A 20869-nucleotide genomic window follows, 5' to 3' on the forward strand; every position below is an offset into this window, starting at 1 on the left:
GTGAGTAAGTAATTGGCTTAAGATTCTCGGAGGACAACAAAAACAACGAAAAACATATTTTATAGTCTAACTTACCAGTTATAGTCTCTGATAATGACTGAATTATATAATGACTACAGGCTCATGGAGTTGGTAGCAAGGTTATTATAATTAAAACTAAGAATTGAAGTTACTTATAAACCAATTCTTTCTGTAAACTGAAATAAAAATAAGAATTAGACTTCGGAGAAATTAAAACTAACAGAAATAATAATTCGTTTTTTGCAACAATAAAATTAAATATACAGGAAAATTCTTGCACATCTGTTTATTGAACATGGCAAGTCCACCACTCTAGGCACATTAGCTTCCTGTCATCTGTGTTTGGATTATAGTACCAGTTGTCAGCCTCTCAAATCTTGATCCTGACAATTGTAACTTAAAAAAAAAGAAAAACTTACAAAAACTGGCAGGCAGCGATCCCAACAATGACACGTGTATTCGCAATCACTTAAACTCAGATCTTCCTGTTAAAATGCAGTTTACACAAAATCACCAGTTGCATCTTTTTCACTTATGCTGCTCTTTTCTCATCTTCCTTTAACTTACTGGGCTGTTAGTAGTCAACTGCAATCTTGAGAAACTTTGATGAAGCACAGGGCTTTTCATTTTTCACAGTAAACATAAAATGATTTGTTAAATATTTTTTACATTTAAGCCAAGTCAAAAAAAAAAAATCTGTCATAACTGAGAAGCTGTACTGTGCCATAGCTGAACTCCAAAACAGCCTATATGTTATATAATGTTTAGATGAACACAGATGCATTAATTGGAGAGAACAAACCAAGCTTAGGACAGACAGATATTTTGTTAGTGCATTTTGTGTTTTCACTGAATCGAACAAATACATAACATAATGCAGTTAACAGCTAGAAATGAGTGTAAAGCAGTTGTATCCTTATATATAATCTGAGGTTTAGGCACATGTATGCAGTATACAACTCTAGCACAAGCATAGATCAGGTTGGTTTATGTCTTCTCTATGTTCTTCACTACATACTCCTAGTGCAAATGTTCAGTTTCAAATACTGACAACAAAACAAGTGCAGTTTCTAGAGGACAGAAGCTGATTAAGTGTTCAGCAGTAGGCACTACCAACAGGATATCGGCTTGTCTCTGCTTAATGTGTCTGTCCTGTGGATCGTCCACTTTTGCTGACAGATAGTGAGTTTGTAAAGAAGAGAAAAAAAGTCTTTGTTCACAGCCAGCTGGATTTCTCCTCCTCAAATTTCTGCGGATCGATGAAAGGCTTGTCGATGGATTTGATCATCAGTTCGCCGCAGTATACGCACTCGGATGCGACGATGTCATCCATGTCTGATTTTATCTGCTCACGGCTTGTGCCCGCAGTGGCCTTGCCCAAGCTTGATGTGTCTCCCTCATCCTTTGGTGCTGGACGATGGCGCGATTTGGATGATTGCGTGGTTGCTGCCAGCTTTTTATGAAGATCCTCCAGGCGATTCTGCTTGAAGGCCGACAAATGAGGAGTCACTTCCTAAAAAAACATAGAAGGAGAAAAAAAAGGTCAGAAGACATATTCAGAATGGATAATTTCCAGATTGATTACTGACTGAATTAAATAAAAAGTGAAATATTCCTGTGTGCAGCAAGTTACCTGCAACAGGCAGTCATTGTGGAACATGTGCCCACAGAGGAACAGATAGAAGGGCCTGTTGAGCAATGGGAAGTCACAAGCAGCACACTTTTCTTGGGAATCCACTACACCATACTTGTTCCTCATTTCCTGTATGTCTTCCCTAATACGTTTTGCGCTCTCTGTGGCCTCTTCCATTTCCTGCTTCAGCTCTTCAATGTGCTGGTTGTACTCCTCCAGGGAAAGGCAGATGGCCTCCTGAGAAACCATGATGAACAGAGCATTAAGAACCTTCATTTGAAATAGTGCACTATTTTGTGTCTTTGTGAATGCAGATGCCAGCCAGTATCACCCAATCTGGATATTCATCACCTACTACAAATAGAAAGCAAAAAGTGCCTAAAACCTTGCCCACTGCTTAAAGATTCTACGTATGAATACACAGAATGTGATTACTGAGATCAGGTCTCACCCGACCACTCAATTTACTGTAAAAACACACACACTGAGGGAAGACAAAAAAGACAGGAAAGAACATCCTACTTATTACAGACCTTAAAGTGGTCGATGGTGACAAAGTCTGGAAAGAAAGGAAGGATGTCTTCAATTTTGAGCAGGTTGCAGCTGGACAGACAGTTCATGGCTTTCTTAACATCTTCCTCCTTCTGCACCACATGCTTGGCGATTTTCAGCCAAAGTTTTTTCCTCAACTCCTCATCATCCTCTGGGAGGTTAGCGCAGGACTTGGCCAAGTCCACGTCTACCTGCGGACAATTAAAAAAACGACAAAAAACAGTGCAACAATTGAAATCGCCAACTGCTGTCTATAATTTTGATAATCTGGAAAAAAGAAAAAAAGTGACACAACATTTCAATGATCTACATATGTTCACCACTTCTTTACAACCACTGCTGATCCATTAATATACATTACTTACTTCTAAAGCAAGATCCACTGCCTCCTCATACAGTTCCATAATCCTATAAACCAGCACACAGGCCTGCCTGTAGCCATGCTCCGCACACAGCCTGAGAGCATACTTGAGGTCGTAGTGGATCTCTGAGGCATGTGTGCCTGCCTGCTCTAGATACCACAGCAGAGAGTCTGGTTTGTACTTTGCATAAAGCGACAGCAAGTAGTTATGGATGGCCTCCTCTGTTACCATCAGCTCATAAACGCAGAACTCCATGTAGCGGATGGTCTCATTGATCTGCTGCGTGCTGCCCATCTGGCTGTAGTTCATCAGAGCTGGGATGAGCTTCTTTGGGTCCAGCCTCTTGCCCATCTGAATCCACGCGTCCACCACGTTTTTGGGAATGTGCTGCATGAGCACCGGGGAGAACTTGTAAAAAAGCTTTTCGTCACAGTGCTTGGAGAGCACATCCAGAGCAGCGCTGTACTCGTCGTGCTGGCAGTAGTGGGATATCACTCTCTCGTAGTCCTGCATGACGACTGAGAAGTAAACCATGTCGTCCACGTTGCCGTGGCTGGCCAGCAGGTCGTAGATGGTGGTGCGGTTGTTGTACAGGCAGTCTCTGTGCTTGGAGCTGCTAAGGAACTGACGAAACTCGTCACGGGTTTCTTTGAAAATGACGCTGTTGCCGTCACTCTCCAGCTGGCCGAGGCGATTCAAGTAGAGCTCAGCTAACCAGGTGACCAACAAGGTGATCTGCGTTCTCTCACTGGGTTTGAGATTGTTTAGCTTCTTCAGTAAGAACTCCTTTAAGGCCTCCTCTTGTTTGGCTTCTATGAACTTGAGAGCAATCTCTTCAAAATAGTTCTGTGTTTGTGCATAGCACATGGCGCTCTCCAGATAGCGTTTATTCTGGAAACAGTGCTCAGCCTCCTTTGCCAGCACCATGTCCATGCACTCAGGCCGATCGCGACAGTACTCCTTGGCCAGATCAAATTTATTCATGCTCATGTACATCTGCCAGACATCCCTGGACTCCCGCTGGATGTGATATCGAAAAACTGCCCGCTCAGTGTAGATCCACACCAACCCGCCAACTGGGTCTTTGATCATTTTCTTGAGGCTGCCAAATTTATCTGGGAACATGTCCTCGTAAACCACTTGCCCGTTCAGAGTGCAAATGGCCTTAACTCGGTCATGAAGCAGGAGCAGGAAGTGGAACTGTGTTAGCACAATGGAGATAGGCTTGTTGTGATTAAGGTCAATGTCTGGAGTGTATTCCCACACCTGTTTGTGAAAGAGGAGATGTGGAGATAGTATATGACACATAAAGACAGCAAGGATGAGATATTACTAAGAAAAATGTTAAAAAGTTTTCACACACACTGACTGACATTTACCTGCACATCACTCAGCAGGGAATCAGGCCTGACGTAGTCAAGCTGACCATAAAGAACTCCATTACCCATCATCCAGGCGAACGCCTTGGGGGACGTTCGCAGCTTAGGGGTGTAGAAGGTGATCTCGCTGTGTCCCATATTGGCTGGGAACTCCTGGAAACTGGGCAGCAAGTCCTGATTTTGATTGAAGATGGAACTGAAGCCTTGCTGCTCCGACCCCTCCGCTACCTTACCCACAAACTGGAACAGGCGTTTGCGTGTGGTAGCTATGATAAAGTACTTGTTCTCCAGGCCCCGCTCGACCTCCAAACAGCAAACTGGAGCAGGTTTGCCATCCTCCTCCACAGAGTGGACCTACATCAGGATGTTATCAATTATGTCAAGAGGAAGAAATGAACTACATCAGGATTTTCTTCTGTTTCCACAAGTGCATTAAATGTATATGCTTATAATACAGTTTGAACAGTTAAAACTTACAAAGCAGATATGGCTATCATGTGCTTAATAGCAGACGTAATCACTTTCTCACCTGTCTAAAGTATTGATCTGGATTGGTGTTAAACAAGCTGCCCTCATTCGCAGAGATCTCTGCCTCAAAAATGATGCCTTGACTCGTGCCAACCAGGATGGGTCCTGTGCTGGTCTCGTTGCCCAGCAGCTTGTTCCAGCCCACACTCTCGATGAGGTGGCCTCTCCAGCGGGACAAACTGCGCACCTTCTGGGTGTTCCTGTTGAGGTACAGACACTCACTGGTGTTCAAGCTGATCAGCAGATGGGAGCCTGTAACGGGAAAATATGGAGGAGGTTATAGCTGTTGTTAAGCAGTCATAACTGTGACATAGCATTTATATATGATGATGATTTATAGATTGATGCACTGCCAGAAATTTTTGTCTAATTGTTTTATCATATGAAACTGTTGTCTTTATCCAAGTTCAGACTTGCTGTGCATTGAGGTTTGTGGCTACTAATATTACAGCACTTATGTATGAATGCTGAATCACCTCAAAATACACAATGACTAATCAAAATCAATTATTTCTCCAATTATACAACAATATATAATATCTGCATAATCTATAACAACATAACATAGCACTGTCTTGCAGAATGTTCAATAGTAATTAGCAGTCCATTTATGATGTAACAATATTTTGAAAACTATTATGGTTTATCTCACCCGTTGGGTCCAAGAACAGTCTGTGCACTTTACTGTCATCTTTCCTTCCTAATTCAGTCTGGTTGGGTTGATCTGGTTTTGCTAAGTCAATCCTACACAAAAGAACAATAAAATGTAAAACCTTAGTACAATATCTTGAGAAAGATGTGCTGAATAATACAACTGTCTTAACAACAAAGTTAGAACACTGTGTAAAAATGTGAATAAAAACAGAATACAGCTAAACTAAAGCAAGCGTAAACACAACATGACAAATGTTTAAAACTAGGAAGATTGTGCCCATTGTGAATTTGAGGTCTGAAAAAAACAGAAATGCTCTATCCGTCTATTTTCTTCTGCATATCCAATTCACAGTTGTGATCGGGCTGGGGCCTATTCTGGCTGTCACAGGGCAAATGATGGAGCACACTTTGGACAGGTGACCAGTCTATCTCTGGGCTGTTGCAGAGAGACATTCAGTTTAGGGTCCAACATATTAACCATACAATATCTTCTAAACTTAGGCCTTACTTCTTTCAGGAAGACAATGCTAAGCATGCCAAACGTCATTGTTCACATATTCCACGGGCATAGCTGTGTAGTGACAGTGTGTGGGAGCTTAAAAACACTTTTCAAACGAGAAGTCCATGAGCTGCTGTAAGCAGATGAAATTCAATGCCGAGCACAGATGGGAAAACATTTTTGATTTCCCAACAGCATCAGCTGCTCTCCCACACTGGCAGAGCGTTGTTTAAATGAAAGATAATACGGCAGTGTGGTAAACACGTCCCTGATCCAAAACATTTTTGATTTACATTTTAAACTGCACCTCCATGTTTTTACAAAATGGGTTAATCACGGTAAATTACAAAACAAAATAACAAAACCTAATGAAACTAATCAAAGCCATACAAACAGCAGTGAGCGTTTGAACTGCATGTCATTGTGCTATTTGCCTTAGCAGGGTGTCCTTTCCCAGACTCATGCACAGCTGATTGTTGCAGACAGCCAGATGGTTTATCTTCTCAGGTGGGGTGAAATCAATCCTCTGCTTGTTGAATATCGGCTTCTCTTCTTCAAGCCTCGCGTTGACAAAGCCTAACGTTGAGAATATAAATGTTTATATCAGTCAAATATCTCCCACTGCATCTTAGCACGGAGCTTTAAAAAAAACGAAGAGGGCGACCTACCAGAATGAGTTATCCCGATGTTGGTGCTTGACAGGCGGATGTGCTGCTGCGCACTTTGCCGGATGTTTTGAGAATCCTCGTACTCATCGAGAATTGAAGCCATGGTTAAAAGTGCCTCAGCTCACTTATTGAATGGATTAACAATACAGGACAGGAGCCAACCCTAAAGCAACATGGGGTGGGAAAGAAAACCTGCTAGCAGGTAGCTAGCCAGCTAGCCCAAATTTACCCGTTAAAGCTGCGGTAACGTATTTCCTTTCGCCGCGTGCGTCTAAGTTAAGAACAAAAAAGCACAACAGACGCTTTTATTCTGCAGCATTAACACACGAAGAGAGGAAATTTCAATCATTCGTTTTGTCACACCAGCTAACTTAGCTTCCACGTACAGAACGCAGGGTAGACCGTGATAATCAGGTGACACATGGAATCATGTGACCACTTTGAATGCAATGCTATCTTGTAAACACCAGGGGGCGTAGTTCGTCCAAAAGTGATTGTATTTAGACGCTTAGAAAAAATATAAATAAATCCTGAGCGCTTTTGTTATATACATGTCTTCGAGTGACATGTTGTTCAAGTATCGGATACTTTTCATTTTTAACTTACAGACGGCAAATAATTTGTATATAATATTTTCTCCACAATGAATATCTAATATATATGGGCTTTATTAAAACAAGCCAATCTATATATCTATCTAATAGAGAGAAAAGCTGAGAGAAAGCTGTTGTTATCCTTCTGTCAGTGGGCGTGTCTATGCAAATCACAACCTGTCTGAGCACAGTGGTTGCCCTAAATACGTCCCACCCCGCACATGTTGCTCCTCAGTCGTACTTCTACAGTCAGTCTGGTGGTATGTGTCAGAGAGAGAGGCAACCTACGGTATCTAGTTTCGCTGCGACCGGGACGGAGAAGAGTTTGCATTCAGAGGTTTAATGTTCGGCTCGACATGCCACCTCACATGGATTACTTTTACCACGAGTCCCGAGTCCCATCCGCGTGCGGGCTGACCCGGGAGGATGAGCTCGATCCCGCTGTCATCAGCTGTATGCTGGTCGGAGACGGAGCCGTCGGGAAGACCAGCATGATCATCAGCTACACCTCCAACGGATATCCGACAGAGTACAAGCAGACAGGCTTTGATGTCTTCTCCGGTGAGTGATGATTTTTAGTTTTTAATGACAGCACAGATTTACATTGAGTGGCAAGTTATGTTGGAAGAGGAATGGCACGAAAGTGCACGAGCTGCATGTTCTGATGTTTGAATTGGTTACTGTGTTAACTGTAAACTGACTGAATGATGTGGTTTTTAACAGGTCAGGTCCAAATAGACGGATCTCCTGTCAAAGTTCAGCTTGTGGACACTGCTGGCCAGGTATGAATAACTTTACACTTGAATCGAGAGTTTCATTTAAGGCTGACACAAAATACCAAATTATCCACTGATGAGACACCCTTTTGAATTTAATGATATGAGCTATGAAAGTACAGACCGTCACATCCTTGCTTAACCCACTGTGTGACTCACTGACAGGATTTCAAGCTGAATGTTAATGGCGTATCTTTATTTAGTGACTCAGACTTGGTACTCACTTTGATCGACATTAACCCTCGCTCTGTCTCCACACAGGAGGAGTTTGACGAATTCCGCGCTATGTCCTACGCCCACACGGATGTCTTCCTCCTGTGCTTCAGCATGGTCAACCCCACCTCGTTTCACAACATCACCAAGAAGTGGGTACCAGAGATCCGTTCTAACAACCCGACTGCTCCCATCATTCTCGTAGGGACTCAGTCCGACCTGCTGCTGGACGTAAACGTCCTCATCAACCTGGACCGATCCAACGTCAAGCCGGTTCTGAGCTCCCGGGCCCGGAGCATGGCGGAGAAGATCAGAGCCACGGAGTACATAGAGTGCTCGTCGCTCACGCAGAAGAACTTAAAGGAGGCCTTTGACTCCGCCATCTTCGCTGCCATAAAGAACAAAACGCGTAAAACCAAGAAGAGGAGGTTTTCTGACAGGCGAACCAAAGCGTTCTCCAGGTGTAGCTGGAAGAAGTTCTTCTGCTTCATCTGAACTCTTTGTGATTGTCGACCCTGTGGGTTGTGGACAGAACCTTGTTATTTATTTGATTCTCCTACTTTCACTTCGGTCACATATTCAGTATGTGTCAGCGTAGCACTCTTTCCTTTTTTTAAACTGATTTGGCTTATTTTCAGTGGGATGCCAAATGGGGAAACAAAAGACACGATTGAGAGCACTGAGCTAACATCAGCAATGACTGCAGAGAGGATTCTGGGTCGTTCTGACATTGACCCGGGACAACAGTATTGTTTACATTACATTTACATGTTTGATTTGGTTCACGTAGCCCGCGCCCCCTTGAGAGGATAGGACGGTGTGAGCTGACACTTCAGTGTGGGGAGATGAAGAGATCAAGCTCGCACAGGCACAGGGAGAGAAAGAGAAAAGGCCAGGTCTTCATGTAAAGCTGTGAATTTGCATGGTGCTCTGCCTTTTAATGCAGGCGTGTGAGAGAGATAGAGAGAGACAGAGAAACGGAAAGTGTCGGGTCTGTGTTTGAGCAGATGGGCGTTAGCCACTTCGCTGCTGTGTTCCCACTGCCTGACTGCACCAGCGATTTATATGCAGCAGCTGTGAGTTCACCTTGCTGTGTGAGCTGCCGCATTCTTACCTGCGTGCAAATCTCCCCGAGCTGGTTTTTCTGTTGCTATTTTCTGTCCTCCCCAATTAAGGTCAGCTGACACTTCTATCAAGCCGGTGTTTATTTCCTAATTCACAACTGATAAAGAAAACACAGGGGGAGGTTTTGTTCGAGACACATCAAATCGGGCCGAGGAGCTAGTTTGTAAATCTCCTCGTCTTGAGGTGAAAGGTTGCAAGAGACCAGTGACCTTTGGCTTTTTATTCCCCTCTCCTCATCAATCTACATCTGTGAAAGCTAGCACTGCAGGGATCCAGACTTCCTACCACCAACCATCTTCATCCCGGCTTTCTTATTCGCCTCTTCTTTGTTTTGTTGGCTCAATACGCTGCTTATCTCCTCCTGTGTGTACAGTTAGGGGTTGCTAAACAGCCTCAGTGTGAATGCAAGTGTAAGGTAAATACACTTTAAAAAAACAAGCTTGTACCTGTGACAAATGTGTAAGAATCAAAAAAACTTACATTTGCACTCCAGTGTTTTGTTATCTGGTGAGTGTAAACTTTTGTATATTTTGTTATGCTTCTCGTGGAAGTCAACTAAATGTTTAAACTGTTCTGTTTGTTAAAAACAGGTCTTATCGTCATGCATATGTTTATGAAATATCACACGAGGCACGAGTTTTAACAGGATTAATGTACTCTACAGATTTGTTATATTTTGTATCATTACCAAATCATCATTAATCTTAACCACCTTCTGCTCTAAAGCTGTGTGTCCTTTACATGGAGTGATGTGATGCCAATAAATGAAGTGAAGCTCATCTATCTTCTGTGTTATGTATATATTTTTTAAAGTAGTCTGCATTTGCAATTCACAGTTGTTTATGTGGTGTGATGCGAAGGAAAACTTTGTAAAAAGCCGAACCACTGCTCTCTGCAGGGTGCCCGAAAGGTCCCCAGGATCACACCGGGTAGTTTTCCTGAACCACCCTCAGCCCAAACATATGATAAACAACCTCTGGGCTCCAGCTGTGCGTCGGCTCGATCAGTTCCAATGCAATCCGCATGACTGTTAATGGGTACTGGCAGTGCCATGCTGTGACTGATTGCCACGTCTTGATTAGGCCTTTTTCCAAAATGACACGGGAGAGTGACATTCGGGGGAGAGTGACTGAATCAAATGCACTGATTGAGAATAAACAGTAGCGGTGGAGCACAGAACATTGATTACAGACTTTAAAGCATGCTTTTGTCTGAAAAGAATCTCTTGTACTCGTTTTTAAGCCTGAGCTGCAAAAAAATAAACGTGGACGGAGTGTCGCCGAGCAAACTGAGGGTGAACATGACAGAGGAAAGCATGAGAAGTGCCTTTGTTCAGAGCAGTGAGCGAGAGCATATGAAAACGTGTGCTCACCCCAATACTTCAGAAATCTGTTTGCTATTAGTCAGTGGGCAGTCCGTCATGTGAAAATCTGTCAGGGTTCTGTTTGAACGTCTGTTATTGATAGGGAAGCACGGGACATCTCACTCTTGGTCTACTGACCTCATGCAGTGGAGAGGTCACAGAAGGGAGCTGGTGTTTTGCAATCTGACAGCGTGACAGCGCTTTCACACATGAACTCTCAGTAACCAGCTGGTGTTAGCCATGACCACTGACAACAGTCACAGAGGTCCATAGAAAGATTAAAGCTGCTCTTATAAATGATTCCATCTGAGCAATGGTTTAAATGATGATCTTGTACTGTGTGGGTGCTTTTCAGTGACAAACACAAAGCTTTATCATCCAAATCAGTGTTCACTATTTCCACCTCCCACAGTTTAATATTATGTATGGCGCTAAAGACTCTAAAAGGTGACTGCATGCTACCTGCCCAGCTTCAAACAGCAGCTAAGGGCAGCAGTTGCTGGAAAACATAGCAGAGCATTTATATTAGCATGGCGAGAGATACTGCCAGAAACTAGCACCTAATAAGAAGTGTGATCAAAACATTGGGACGACTGGTCCATAAAACTCAAAAGCCTTACCTGATACAGGTGTGGCCAATCCCACATTTAAGGTTCTTACACTCTCAGTCTTATTTTTTTGCTACGATATATGACTATATCACTATATCACAGTCTAAGACCTTCAGTGTGCGCACATGGCACTTTTACTTCAACCATGTTGTTTATTTATTTTAGACTGTATTGTTTGTTTTCTTTATTAAGGTGCTGTAACATGATCATTTCCCTTGTGGGACCAATAAAGTTTCTGCCTACCTACCTGCCTGCCTAACTACCCCTTTATCTGAAAAAAGAGATCTATGATCTTGTGCACATCTTTACCATTTTCAGTATTTGTACTTGTGTGCTTCTGGGCTCTGAATCTTCTCCAGTGTGTCAAAACTGCAATCAATAAAACATGATTTGCATTTTCAGGAAGTGGATCAAATTGCACAGAGGCAAATCTGTCGGTCAACAAAGATTGCGTTGATATGACTAACAAAAAAGGAAAAAAAGACAAACCAATGCAAAATCCCTCCTGTGCTATTGCGATTGCAAGCTGACACAAACTACAGATATTATTATTAAATCCTTTATTTGAACAGGTGTTTTCATTGCGATTGAGATCTCTTTTTTGAGAGACACCTGTGTACAAAGACATATGCAAAAATGAATAAAACAGGCGTTACACATGATCACTAATAAAAACTTGCAAGAGATATAACCTTTTTAAAATCAGAGAATGTAGCTTTATAGCTTTTCATGGCCTGTTACATTTAGACGACATCATCATTTTCATATAAGCTGCAACGGTGAGTCAGAAACTAACAGTAAGAAACTATGAATGAGAATTTGTTTATCTATACAAATCCAAATTTGGGTCTTAATGTTCTTGAGAAAGTGGTTTTTAGAAGTGAGTTCAGATGGTTTCCGGAATGTTCTCCCTCATGCACTTCAGGATGTTAATGTAAGACGTTTGTGCTGACATCCTTACCCTGATGAATGTTGAAATAACGACAAGTGAGCTCCCACTCGTGCACCTCACCTGTGGGGCTGCTTTGGAGCTCCTGCTGTCTTTGAATAAAAATTGGTTGTAACAGGACACCCAGCTCTCATGGCCGGGCGGTTACCCTTCATATGAACCTTCAGGTCAGTTTGAAGCAGATTTTGATACTGCCTCTGTCTTCAGACACCGCTTTGTGATCACACCTGCTGAATGAGAAATACATAAAGCCTTCTGAAATACATCATTATATACTGGCACTGTAATATCAAAGATCTGTGACACTTAACTTGTAGAATAGGTAATGGAAAGGAAATGTACTGATATGCAGAATCCATTAAATAAATGACAGTACAATTTTTTTAAAGATTGACATATTCACAAGTGTATTCTTTATAGCAGTTAAAGTAAGAATTACTGCACAGTGATTATGATCCAAATAGAAAGTCAGCAGGAAGAAGCAGAAGTTGAAAAGTGAATGGAAAGCCCAGAAAAGCCTGTTTGCAGTATGACTAATCTCACTATTGTGAGGGTTATCTTAATATCCACCAAGTTTTTTTCCTTCTTTTTGTCCAGTAGCAGATTTTGTCAAGTACAGCACATTTTGAAATGATTTTATTCAGATGTCTGCAGTAGATCTTGCTGTTGCCGTTTCAAAGCTGGATGCTTTGCCTCATGTCGTTCAGTAATTGTTAATTATTTCATTCCTTAGATTATGATACGTCTGTGATATTTGTAAGACTGAGGAGCCCACAGAGTTGTCGCTGGAGAATCTGTGCTCTAATGCTTGCGTGTAATAATGAGAATTGTGTTATGCATTGAAGATGAGACACAAAAGGAAGGCATGAGACTGGATAGGAACATTAGAAGGCATTGTGATGGGAAGGGCCTGCTTTAACTGTCTTATCCAGGCGCCTGCTCGATATGACGGTGCCAAAAGCCCAAATACTATATGTTTCTTTCAGGAGTTGGTGGAGACCTAAGCTGGCCTTAAATTTGTCAAAAATGGCTGCTATTCTAAACTATTCATTGATCATAAAGTTGTATCCATGAGGTGTTGATTAGCTTACTAAGTGATCCGAGTGAAAAACACACGTAACTCATCATATATTTGAATAACCTCTTAGTTTATTTTCACCTCTACAGTTTTTGGTGTTCCCATTCTCCACTTTGTCTGCAGGTAAAGTTGTGTAGATAATCTTTTGAAATTCTGTACTCCTTCCACCAGCACACTTTGCTGCAGCACAGGTTTGTGTATTTCAGCAGTGTTGTCTTGTTTGAAGAGGAGACAGGGGCACAGGCAGTGAAATATAATCACTCTAAAGTTGTTTCTTCCTTTGGCTTTACTTTGTCAGTGTGTGTGTGTGTGTGTGTGTGTGTGTGTGTGTGTGTGTGTGTGTGTGTGTGTGTGTGTGTGTGTGTGTGTGTGTGTGTGTAAGGGCAGCTGTAGGTCAGAAGCACTATGGGTTTTAACATCTTGAAGGGTAACAGACCTCAGTCGAGGCAGGCCGTGAGGCTCCTTATCTCATCCAGTGTTATTTATCACTCGTTCTTTCTTTCTTTTCTTCTTCAAAAAGCTATGATTGCTTTCCAGTCAGTCATTAAAAGTGAAAAATGTTCTGCAAAGTCCTTCACTATAATACAAAAAACATGTCAGAAGTTTCATCCGCTCGCCTATGATGCAAACAGAAACATTTAGAGGTTGTGTAGTATTGATTGAGCAATCGTCAAGGCCATGCCGGACAGGTTCCAGGTTCCCAGGAGATCATTGAACTGTACCCTTCTTCTCCTCCGCCCTCTTCTCTCTTCTCATGGTTAGTCATCTTTTTTTCTTTTTTTTTCCTCGTCCTGTCAGTGAGGGCTGGTCCGCCTCCCAGGATCCCCTGCTTTTAGCGATTGTGTCAAAAGTAGTCAACCAGCTCTTCCTCTGGCACTGAGCCAGTTTCACTCAGGTTGGTTTCACTGTAGTCAAAGCCTGGCAAGGAGGCCTGGGAATCAGCAGGTGCACCAACAGGTCTGCCTAGCTGGGGACAAAGCCTATTGGCTCACCGCTGCTCTTCCTCGGTCATCCAAATTGGCAGTTTGAACTTGGCAGCGCTTGTAGTTTCTCTTTCACACAGACAGAAAACTGACTGTTGTGATTATAATTGTTTTCTTCTTTTTTTTTTGCTCCTGTTATTGTTGCCTTTGGTCTAAATTTTGAGACATGTGCATGACAGAGTTGCAGCGTCCTTAAACTCAACAAGCTATTAAATGCTTAAATTACTATGGTAATCATTGTTTTCCGTGCAGTTTCTATATTGATGTGTTTTGTAGAGCAAAAATAACCTGTCAGTCACATTCAGTGTGCAGAACACTGCATTGAAAAAAAACAACTGCCAGTTTCGATGTCAAGCAAAGCCAATAAGGAAAGGTCCCAGTTCTCGACTCTGGCTGTGCCTGGAGGCAACAACGATAATTTCTGTCCCACAGTCAACAGCATAAGTTCCTCTCCATGCATATGCATGTGCTGGGCTTAATATTCATGTTGGATAGTTGAGTTATACATGGGTAATAATACATCACCACTGACACGTGAGCATTGCTCCTTTTGCACTTGTCATTTCTATGGGCACATAAGCCATTCAGCTCGTTATCAAACGCAGCTCTTTCTTTCTGTTCATGCTGAGTTTTAACCTGCAAGTGAATCTGCAGCTATCAAGAGGGACAAAATGACTTCAGAGTGACCATCAACAATCACACATGATCAAAGGAGTGTGCAGATAAAGGTGCACGCTGCTTTCGAAATGAGATGATTAGCACTTCAAATGGGCCTCATCTCAAGGCTCGTTATTACCACAGACGACCCTCAAACACCCAGGCACTATCGCCCCTTCACAGCTCAGGACAACAGCAGGACACTAAAGCTGTGACAAAGTAGCAAAATCAGTATTTTTATTGGTTTTTTTATGTAGTGTAAAAGAAGAAAGGCCTGCATGTAATGTGATGCTGTTTGTTCACTGCATCCACATCCATGTTGTGACATTTATTCTTTATCATTATTAAGCAAAAGGGATTTTCTTGACTGATAGCAAATATTCATAATGAAACAAAAACTAAGGCTCCGAACTGTAGTGCTCACATGGAAACATGGCATGAAAATCAACTCGTAGATGAATAATTAATGCTACAATAAGCAGAGGACGCTATGTGAAATTCTCAGTGCCAAGGTGCTCAAAGCTGAAGTTTGCACACAAATTTATGTGAGTCATCTTATGTGATACTACTATGCTGTTGAAATAGCACATCCTAATGTTACACCCTAATAAATGTTTTATATTTGTGTGTATATTAGAGCTGCAATAAAGAAATATCAGCAGCTCTGTATCAATCCAAACAAAGGTGCCAAAGTAAGTATTTTCATATAATACTCAATTACAGGCAACAACAGTCTGACCAAACTATGACTCACATACAGTACAAGTGTAGTTTTCATGAACAAAATGAGTAATCATTCACAGTATAAACTGAAAAAAAGCAGGGGAAGTCTTTACTTTAGTAACTTTCACAACCTCCTTCAGCAGGAACTGCCTTCATCTCAGGTTTTATGTCACTGCTTCCAATCTAGTCACCACTTGGATGAAAACATTTTTTTAAATCTTTTCTTTGCTTGTTTTCATGAACTTGTTGCATATACCAGAGGGCAACAGCCACCCTCCTCTAAGCTTCAGGTCATGGTGGGCTGTCCCAACACTCTTCTGTAAAATGTTTTGATAAAAATCAGAATTCAATTTTGTTCTCGGTGATTCCCGGGCATTCAAGGTAAAACAGCTGCAAACCATGATGCTCCCTCCACCATGCTGAACAGTTCACAGGAAATTTTCCTCAAAGTGCTGTTAAACACATTTGATTGGATAATATATTTCCTCAAAAGGCCATGTGAGAAACTGGGACTGTTATGGAGGACCACTCCAATAAGCTGAACTATATTCTGCTTAATAATAATAATAATAATAATAATAATAATAATAATAATAATAATAATAATAATAATAATAATAATAATAATGATTGGCAGCAGTTTGTTACATACTAAAAGAAGAGTGCAACAACCACACTGAATAATAACACTGAGAAGAAGTGAAATCAGCTTTTTGGTGTGGACCTCCACAACAGTCTCAGTTTCTCATGTGGCCCTTCGGGAAAATCAAGTGCCCTACCCCGAGTTAAGTTGCTTTTTGTTTATTTATTTTTCCACACTTAAAATATGCTGAAATGTGTTTTTGTCATTTTTCAAGAGAAGTATGTGCTTCTTTTATTCACACCATTCTTATTCAGTGTATTCAGTCTTTCATAGGACAGAGAATTAGACAAAGAGGAAGCTGGATGCAGAAAGACCCACCTTAGAGAAGCCACAGCCCTGCCTTTTTTGTGTTATGGACCAGACCATTCTCACTCCTGAGGCGTAACATCCCGACGTTTTGCATGGACACACAAACATTCAGGTCTAGCTTTTGTAGGATATTCCATTTTGGATTGTCACTTTAATGCTTCTTTGAAGATCCTCTTAAAATTGCTGTGATTGAGGCATGGTTTGCATCAACACGTCTTTCTTGCGAAAGAAAACTTAATATACGAGAAAGGTCATGCTTTGTTTACAGGGAGGGCCAAGCTTCACAAAACACACTTCCTAAAAAAAGTAGTTTTTGGAAAAGTTGTTAGCACAGGATATCAATTCTGGCTTGCACTTGAAGTGATCACTCAGTGTGAACAACAAACACATGAGAGGTTTGAGCACAAACCTTATATGTTATTAGTTTAGTCACACAGCCATTGTCTACACTTTGGACTTGCACAGATCTTAATCAGAAGTCAGAGGGGGGTGGGGGGCTGGAGGCATCAGTGACACAAAGCGGGGATCAAAAAAATAATTCACTTTTTAACTGTATTGTTAATAAGTGCTTATTCTGTCTATGTATCTTATTTATCTTATTTAGTCTTATTTATGTCAATCAAAACAAATATAATGAGTCTGTTACCTTTCCATGTTACTTTTGGGCTAGTAGAAACTAGTCCAATAGTACTGGGACACGTTATCTAAATCTTCAGTGAAACCACACACTTTTCTTAAGGTGAAAGAAACTGTTCCCACGAACCCAGAGAAATATGAGTCAGTCAAGTTACATCAAAACTAAGCCAACTTAAATGAAAATTAAACCACATTTTATGAATAATCAATGGTGAAACCCTTGTAATTACAAATGGTTCACAAGGTGCTTCCCAGGGGAGACACACTGAATACCGACAGCAGGAAGGTGTCCTAATTTGTAAATTTTTAATAATTTTGTTATTTGTGCATAAAGATGAGCTCATGTGTTGTATGTGAAACCAGTCTCCAGTGCCTAAACTTGTATCTGTGATGAAATACACATGCATTCGAACCAAAGTCTTCACTGAGTAATCATTTACTCAGTGCCACACTCAACTGAATAGATACTGAGATGAGTGATCCTAACGCCTGCTTTCCAATTTGAATTAAAAGAGTCTGTGGTTGTATGTGAGACTGATCGTCTTGCTCAGCGACTGTGACTACATGAATCATTATAAAGTGTGAATACACACTGGATGTGTATTAAACCAGCCACCAAAGTGTTTTCCAAACTTTTGTGACAAACTTATAGAAAAGGCAACATACAGAGTGATGGAAATGTGATGATCTTGCCAGCGTATTAAACAGTATTGAGTAATATAGTGTCAAATGAATTATAAGTAACTGATACTAACGCGAGTTTGTTTTTATCTTGTTTATCGAGTCGCATCTTAATCTGTAGCAAAGCTGGAGATGGAGCAGACAGATAAATAGAGGCAGGACTACATCAGTGTTTTAGATTCAAATCCTTAAAAAAGTGACAGTTAACTTTAGGAGGGAATATGATAGTCATTTGCATATGGGAAGTAGGCAATTTGATTGGATGTGAGTCTGTGAATTGGGTGTGTGCGCGTCTGGGAATCAAGGGGGTGAGGTGTTCTCACAGTGGCGTTGGGGGATGAGGAGAGGAGGGAGGGGGTGTTGTGACATCCACACATGATGGCAGTGAAGCAAGTGAGAGCGTGATGCAAGTCAACACAACCCTCATTGTCCCAAGCCCCCTCGTTGACAAGTATATTGATTCGCACAAACAGACACGCGTGTACAGATACCACTATGTGCACATGTAGTGTTAATAGAAATGCAAGAATATAAACAAAAATATAGGTAAACCTACATGTAAACGCTCACAGTCCCCAGACTTGGAAGGACAGGTTTGACAAGATGTGATGTGGTCTGGAAGGTCAATGACAATAGATAAATAGCTAGATTGTGCGTTTCAGTCACTCTTTCTGTGAGAGCAATATGCTGTGTCTGGACTTGTTCAGTAGAGAGTGACGGATTACTCACAGAAAGTAAATCGGCTTACTCAAGATGTTTTTGTGTCACTGCCATCACAAAAGCGCGTCTACGTGTTTGGGGCATCTTTACAATGAAGGTGAAAAAGAGATGTCAGAAAACAGTGTATCAGTTTCTTTCTGCCTAATTGGCTGCTGTAACCTCAAGTGTTTGCATATTTTTGGAGTAAAAGTGGTAACACTAGAAGAACTATTTTATACTGATTCCAACTTGAGACTTTTTGTTTTGTTTTTAACTAAATAATGCCTCTGTTATATATATATATATACATATATATATATATATATATATATATAATATTATTAAATTTTTTTGTTCTTCTACATGCCATGAGTGTTCCTGGAATGGCCACTTGTGGCTGCTTCCTAAAGCAAACAAGTAATGTTTATTTATGACACAAAGTACTGGATATAAAACAGAGTAAACTAAATAATAAAATGAAATGCCATAAAAAAAAGTTGTAGATGAAAAATAATTAAATTAGTGCAAGTATCTACAAAAAAAACTGTTTAAACAGAAAGATTTTTAACAAAAGAAATGTTCGAATTTAAACTCTAAAAAAAATGGTGAGGTCTCTGTGACTAATTCACCAATTCTGTCATTTAACTGGCTTGAAATGTTTTTTGCCTCAGTAGGGGCGTGGCTGCCTTCCAGGTGGGTGTGGCCACATTTTGCTGTAGTCAGCATGCTTCAGCCCGACTAATTCTGAGTAGGACCCATGTTCTTGCTTTTTGGGACATTTTCAATGCAGTGATCGGACACATACTGTAATGTTTCCAGTTGCACTCACATCTTTCCCAGTAGAATAGAATAGAATAGAATAGAATAGCCCTTTATTATCATTGTACATGCACAGCGAAATTGTGGGTGCTCATGTGCAGAAATATAAATAGTAAGACGGCAGGAATAACAAACATGAGAGATATGTAGAAACAGCAGGAATATAAAAAAAAAACCCAAGAGGAATATATATAATATGCTACTAAGTTTCCTGCTAAGTATCTTTTTATCTAGAATTACTTATCTATCTGTTACTTACCTAGTCATTCTATTTATTTATTGTTGTTTTTTTTATCTTAAGACAAAATCAAACCAAGTTTCATTGTACCATGTATAATGACTATAAAAACCATTAATTTCTAACCGTTCACAAACCAGTTGGTGATGTCATAGTAGCTTATTAATATAATCGAGACTGTACCACAGATAACAGACATGAGAAAGCATTAGTGTGTTTTGTTTTTTTACTGTGAAAAACTGACTTTTATTACCACTAACTGCTACTGCTACAAATATGTTTCTTATAACCTTGTCTTTGGATTTATTGCTCTCATTGTGTTCTTGTTGACTTTTATTTCACCTCATGTGTATACGTGTATGCATCTGTTGGAATGACAATAGAAATACTTGAATCCCTGAAAAGAGTAATCTTCCTAAAAAACCTTCCTAAAAACACTGAAAAAGAAAGCAATTCAATTAAAGTGCAGTGACATGGAAAAGTATTTGTCCACTTCTTGGGTTCATTTTTTGGAATATTTGTCACACCCACATGTTTCAGATCATTAAATAAATGTTAATATTAGTCAAAGCTAATTCAAGTAAATTCAGTGCTGATTTTAAATGATGATTTCATCTATTAAGGGAAGAAAAACCTATCCAAACCCATCTGGGCCTGTGTGAAAAACTAATTGTTCCCTAATCCTAGTAACTGTTTTTTCTGCTAGGGAGCAGCACCAGACCTCCACACTAACACCAGCATGTTTGCCTGTTGGTATGATATTCTTTTTATGAAACGTGTTAGTTTTATGCCATGTGTAACGGGACTCAAACCTTACAAAAAGTTCTGTTGTTGTCTCGTCAATCCACAGAATATTTTTCCAAAAGTCTTAGTGATCATCAAGATGTTTTTTTGGTAAATGTGAGACGAGCCTTTGGTTCCTTCATGGTCAGCAGTGGTTTTCACCACACTTGGACAACATAATAGGTTGGATAGATTTTTTCGCCTTTGATGAATAAAATGAACATTTAAAAAACGAATTTTTGCATTTACTTTGGTTATCTCTGTCTAGTGTTAGAATTTGATTGATGAGCTGACAAGTGTAAGTGTGACAAATATGCAAAAAAGGAAGAAGAAAAAAACAAGAAGGGGCCAAATACTTTCCACAGCACTGTATGTACGGTCACATACAGATGATAATGTTTGAAAAACAGTGCTAAATTATTCACGTCAACACGAGACCAGTTAAAGCAGGTCTGTTGACAACAACTGTTTATGTCACGAAAACAGGAGGAGGTGTAAGCTGTATTTTAACACTGACACAAAGACCCAGCAGAGCTAACCACAATGTCTCATCAGCTCCCTTAGCTGCTACGCTAACTGTGGTGGGGGTTGGTTTTATCATGTTTGAAGTCGTGGATCTCCTGCTAGCAAAGTTGTTTATATACAGACTCCAAATCTCCCTTTTCAGATACACAAGTCTGTTGGGCCAGTGTGC

General features: G+C 40.7%; 2 protein-coding genes across 2 annotated transcripts; one reads left to right on the forward strand and one right to left on the reverse strand.

The window, feature by feature from the left end:
• Positions 1-302: 302 nt before the first annotated feature.
• On the reverse strand, positions 303-6704 carry vps18 (VPS18 core subunit of CORVET and HOPS complexes). Its single transcript, XM_063495853.1, has 9 exons — positions 6297-6704; positions 6063-6204; positions 5128-5219; positions 4477-4727; positions 3948-4301; positions 2572-3834; positions 2188-2397; positions 1655-1891; positions 303-1534 (listed from the first exon to the last, which is right to left on the reverse strand). The coding sequence occupies exons 1-9, from the start codon at positions 6397-6399 to the stop codon at positions 1238-1240; spliced, it is 2949 nt and encodes a 982-aa protein (XP_063351923.1). The 5' UTR covers positions 6400-6704; the 3' UTR covers positions 303-1237.
• Positions 6705-7049: 345 nt separating this feature from the next.
• rhov (ras homolog family member V) lies at positions 7050-9628 on the forward strand. Its single transcript, XM_063495605.1, has 3 exons — positions 7050-7450; positions 7613-7671; positions 7927-9628. Exons 1-3 carry the CDS (start codon positions 7111-7113, stop codon positions 8371-8373), a joined length of 846 nt encoding a protein of 281 aa, XP_063351675.1. The 5' UTR covers positions 7050-7110; the 3' UTR covers positions 8374-9628.
• The last annotated feature ends 11241 nt before the right edge of the window (positions 9629-20869 follow it).

Source organism: Pelmatolapia mariae, linkage group LG15 (assembly GCF_036321145.2).
Source record: "Pelmatolapia mariae isolate MD_Pm_ZW linkage group LG15, Pm_UMD_F_2, whole genome shotgun sequence".
Lineage (NCBI taxonomy): Eukaryota > Metazoa > Chordata > Actinopteri > Cichliformes > Cichlidae > Pelmatolapia > Pelmatolapia mariae.

Bases quoted from the DNA above. Each gene is read 5' to 3' on its own strand.
- vps18 (XM_063495853.1), bottom strand. From the start codon at position 6,399: ATGGCTTCAATTCTCGATGAGTACGAGGATTCTCAAAACATCCGGCAA. The intron at 2,398-2,571 runs GTAAGTAATGTA...AATTGTCCGCAG, and splicing joins CAGTGGATCTTGCTTTAGAA to GTAGACGTGGACTTGGCCAA. The intron at 1,535-1,654 runs GTAACTTGCTGC...ATGTTTTTTTAG, and splicing joins ACAATGACTGCCTGTTGCAG to GAAGTGACTCCTCATTTGTC.
- rhov (XM_063495605.1), top strand. From the start codon at position 7,111: ATGTTGCTCCTCAGTCGTACTTCTACAGTCAGTCTGGTGGTATGTGTC. The intron at 7,451-7,612 runs GTGAGTGATGAT...GGTTTTTAACAG, and splicing joins AGGCTTTGATGTCTTCTCCG to GTCAGGTCCAAATAGACGGA. The intron at 7,672-7,926 runs GTATGAATAACT...GTCTCCACACAG, and splicing joins TTGTGGACACTGCTGGCCAG to GAGGAGTTTGACGAATTCCG.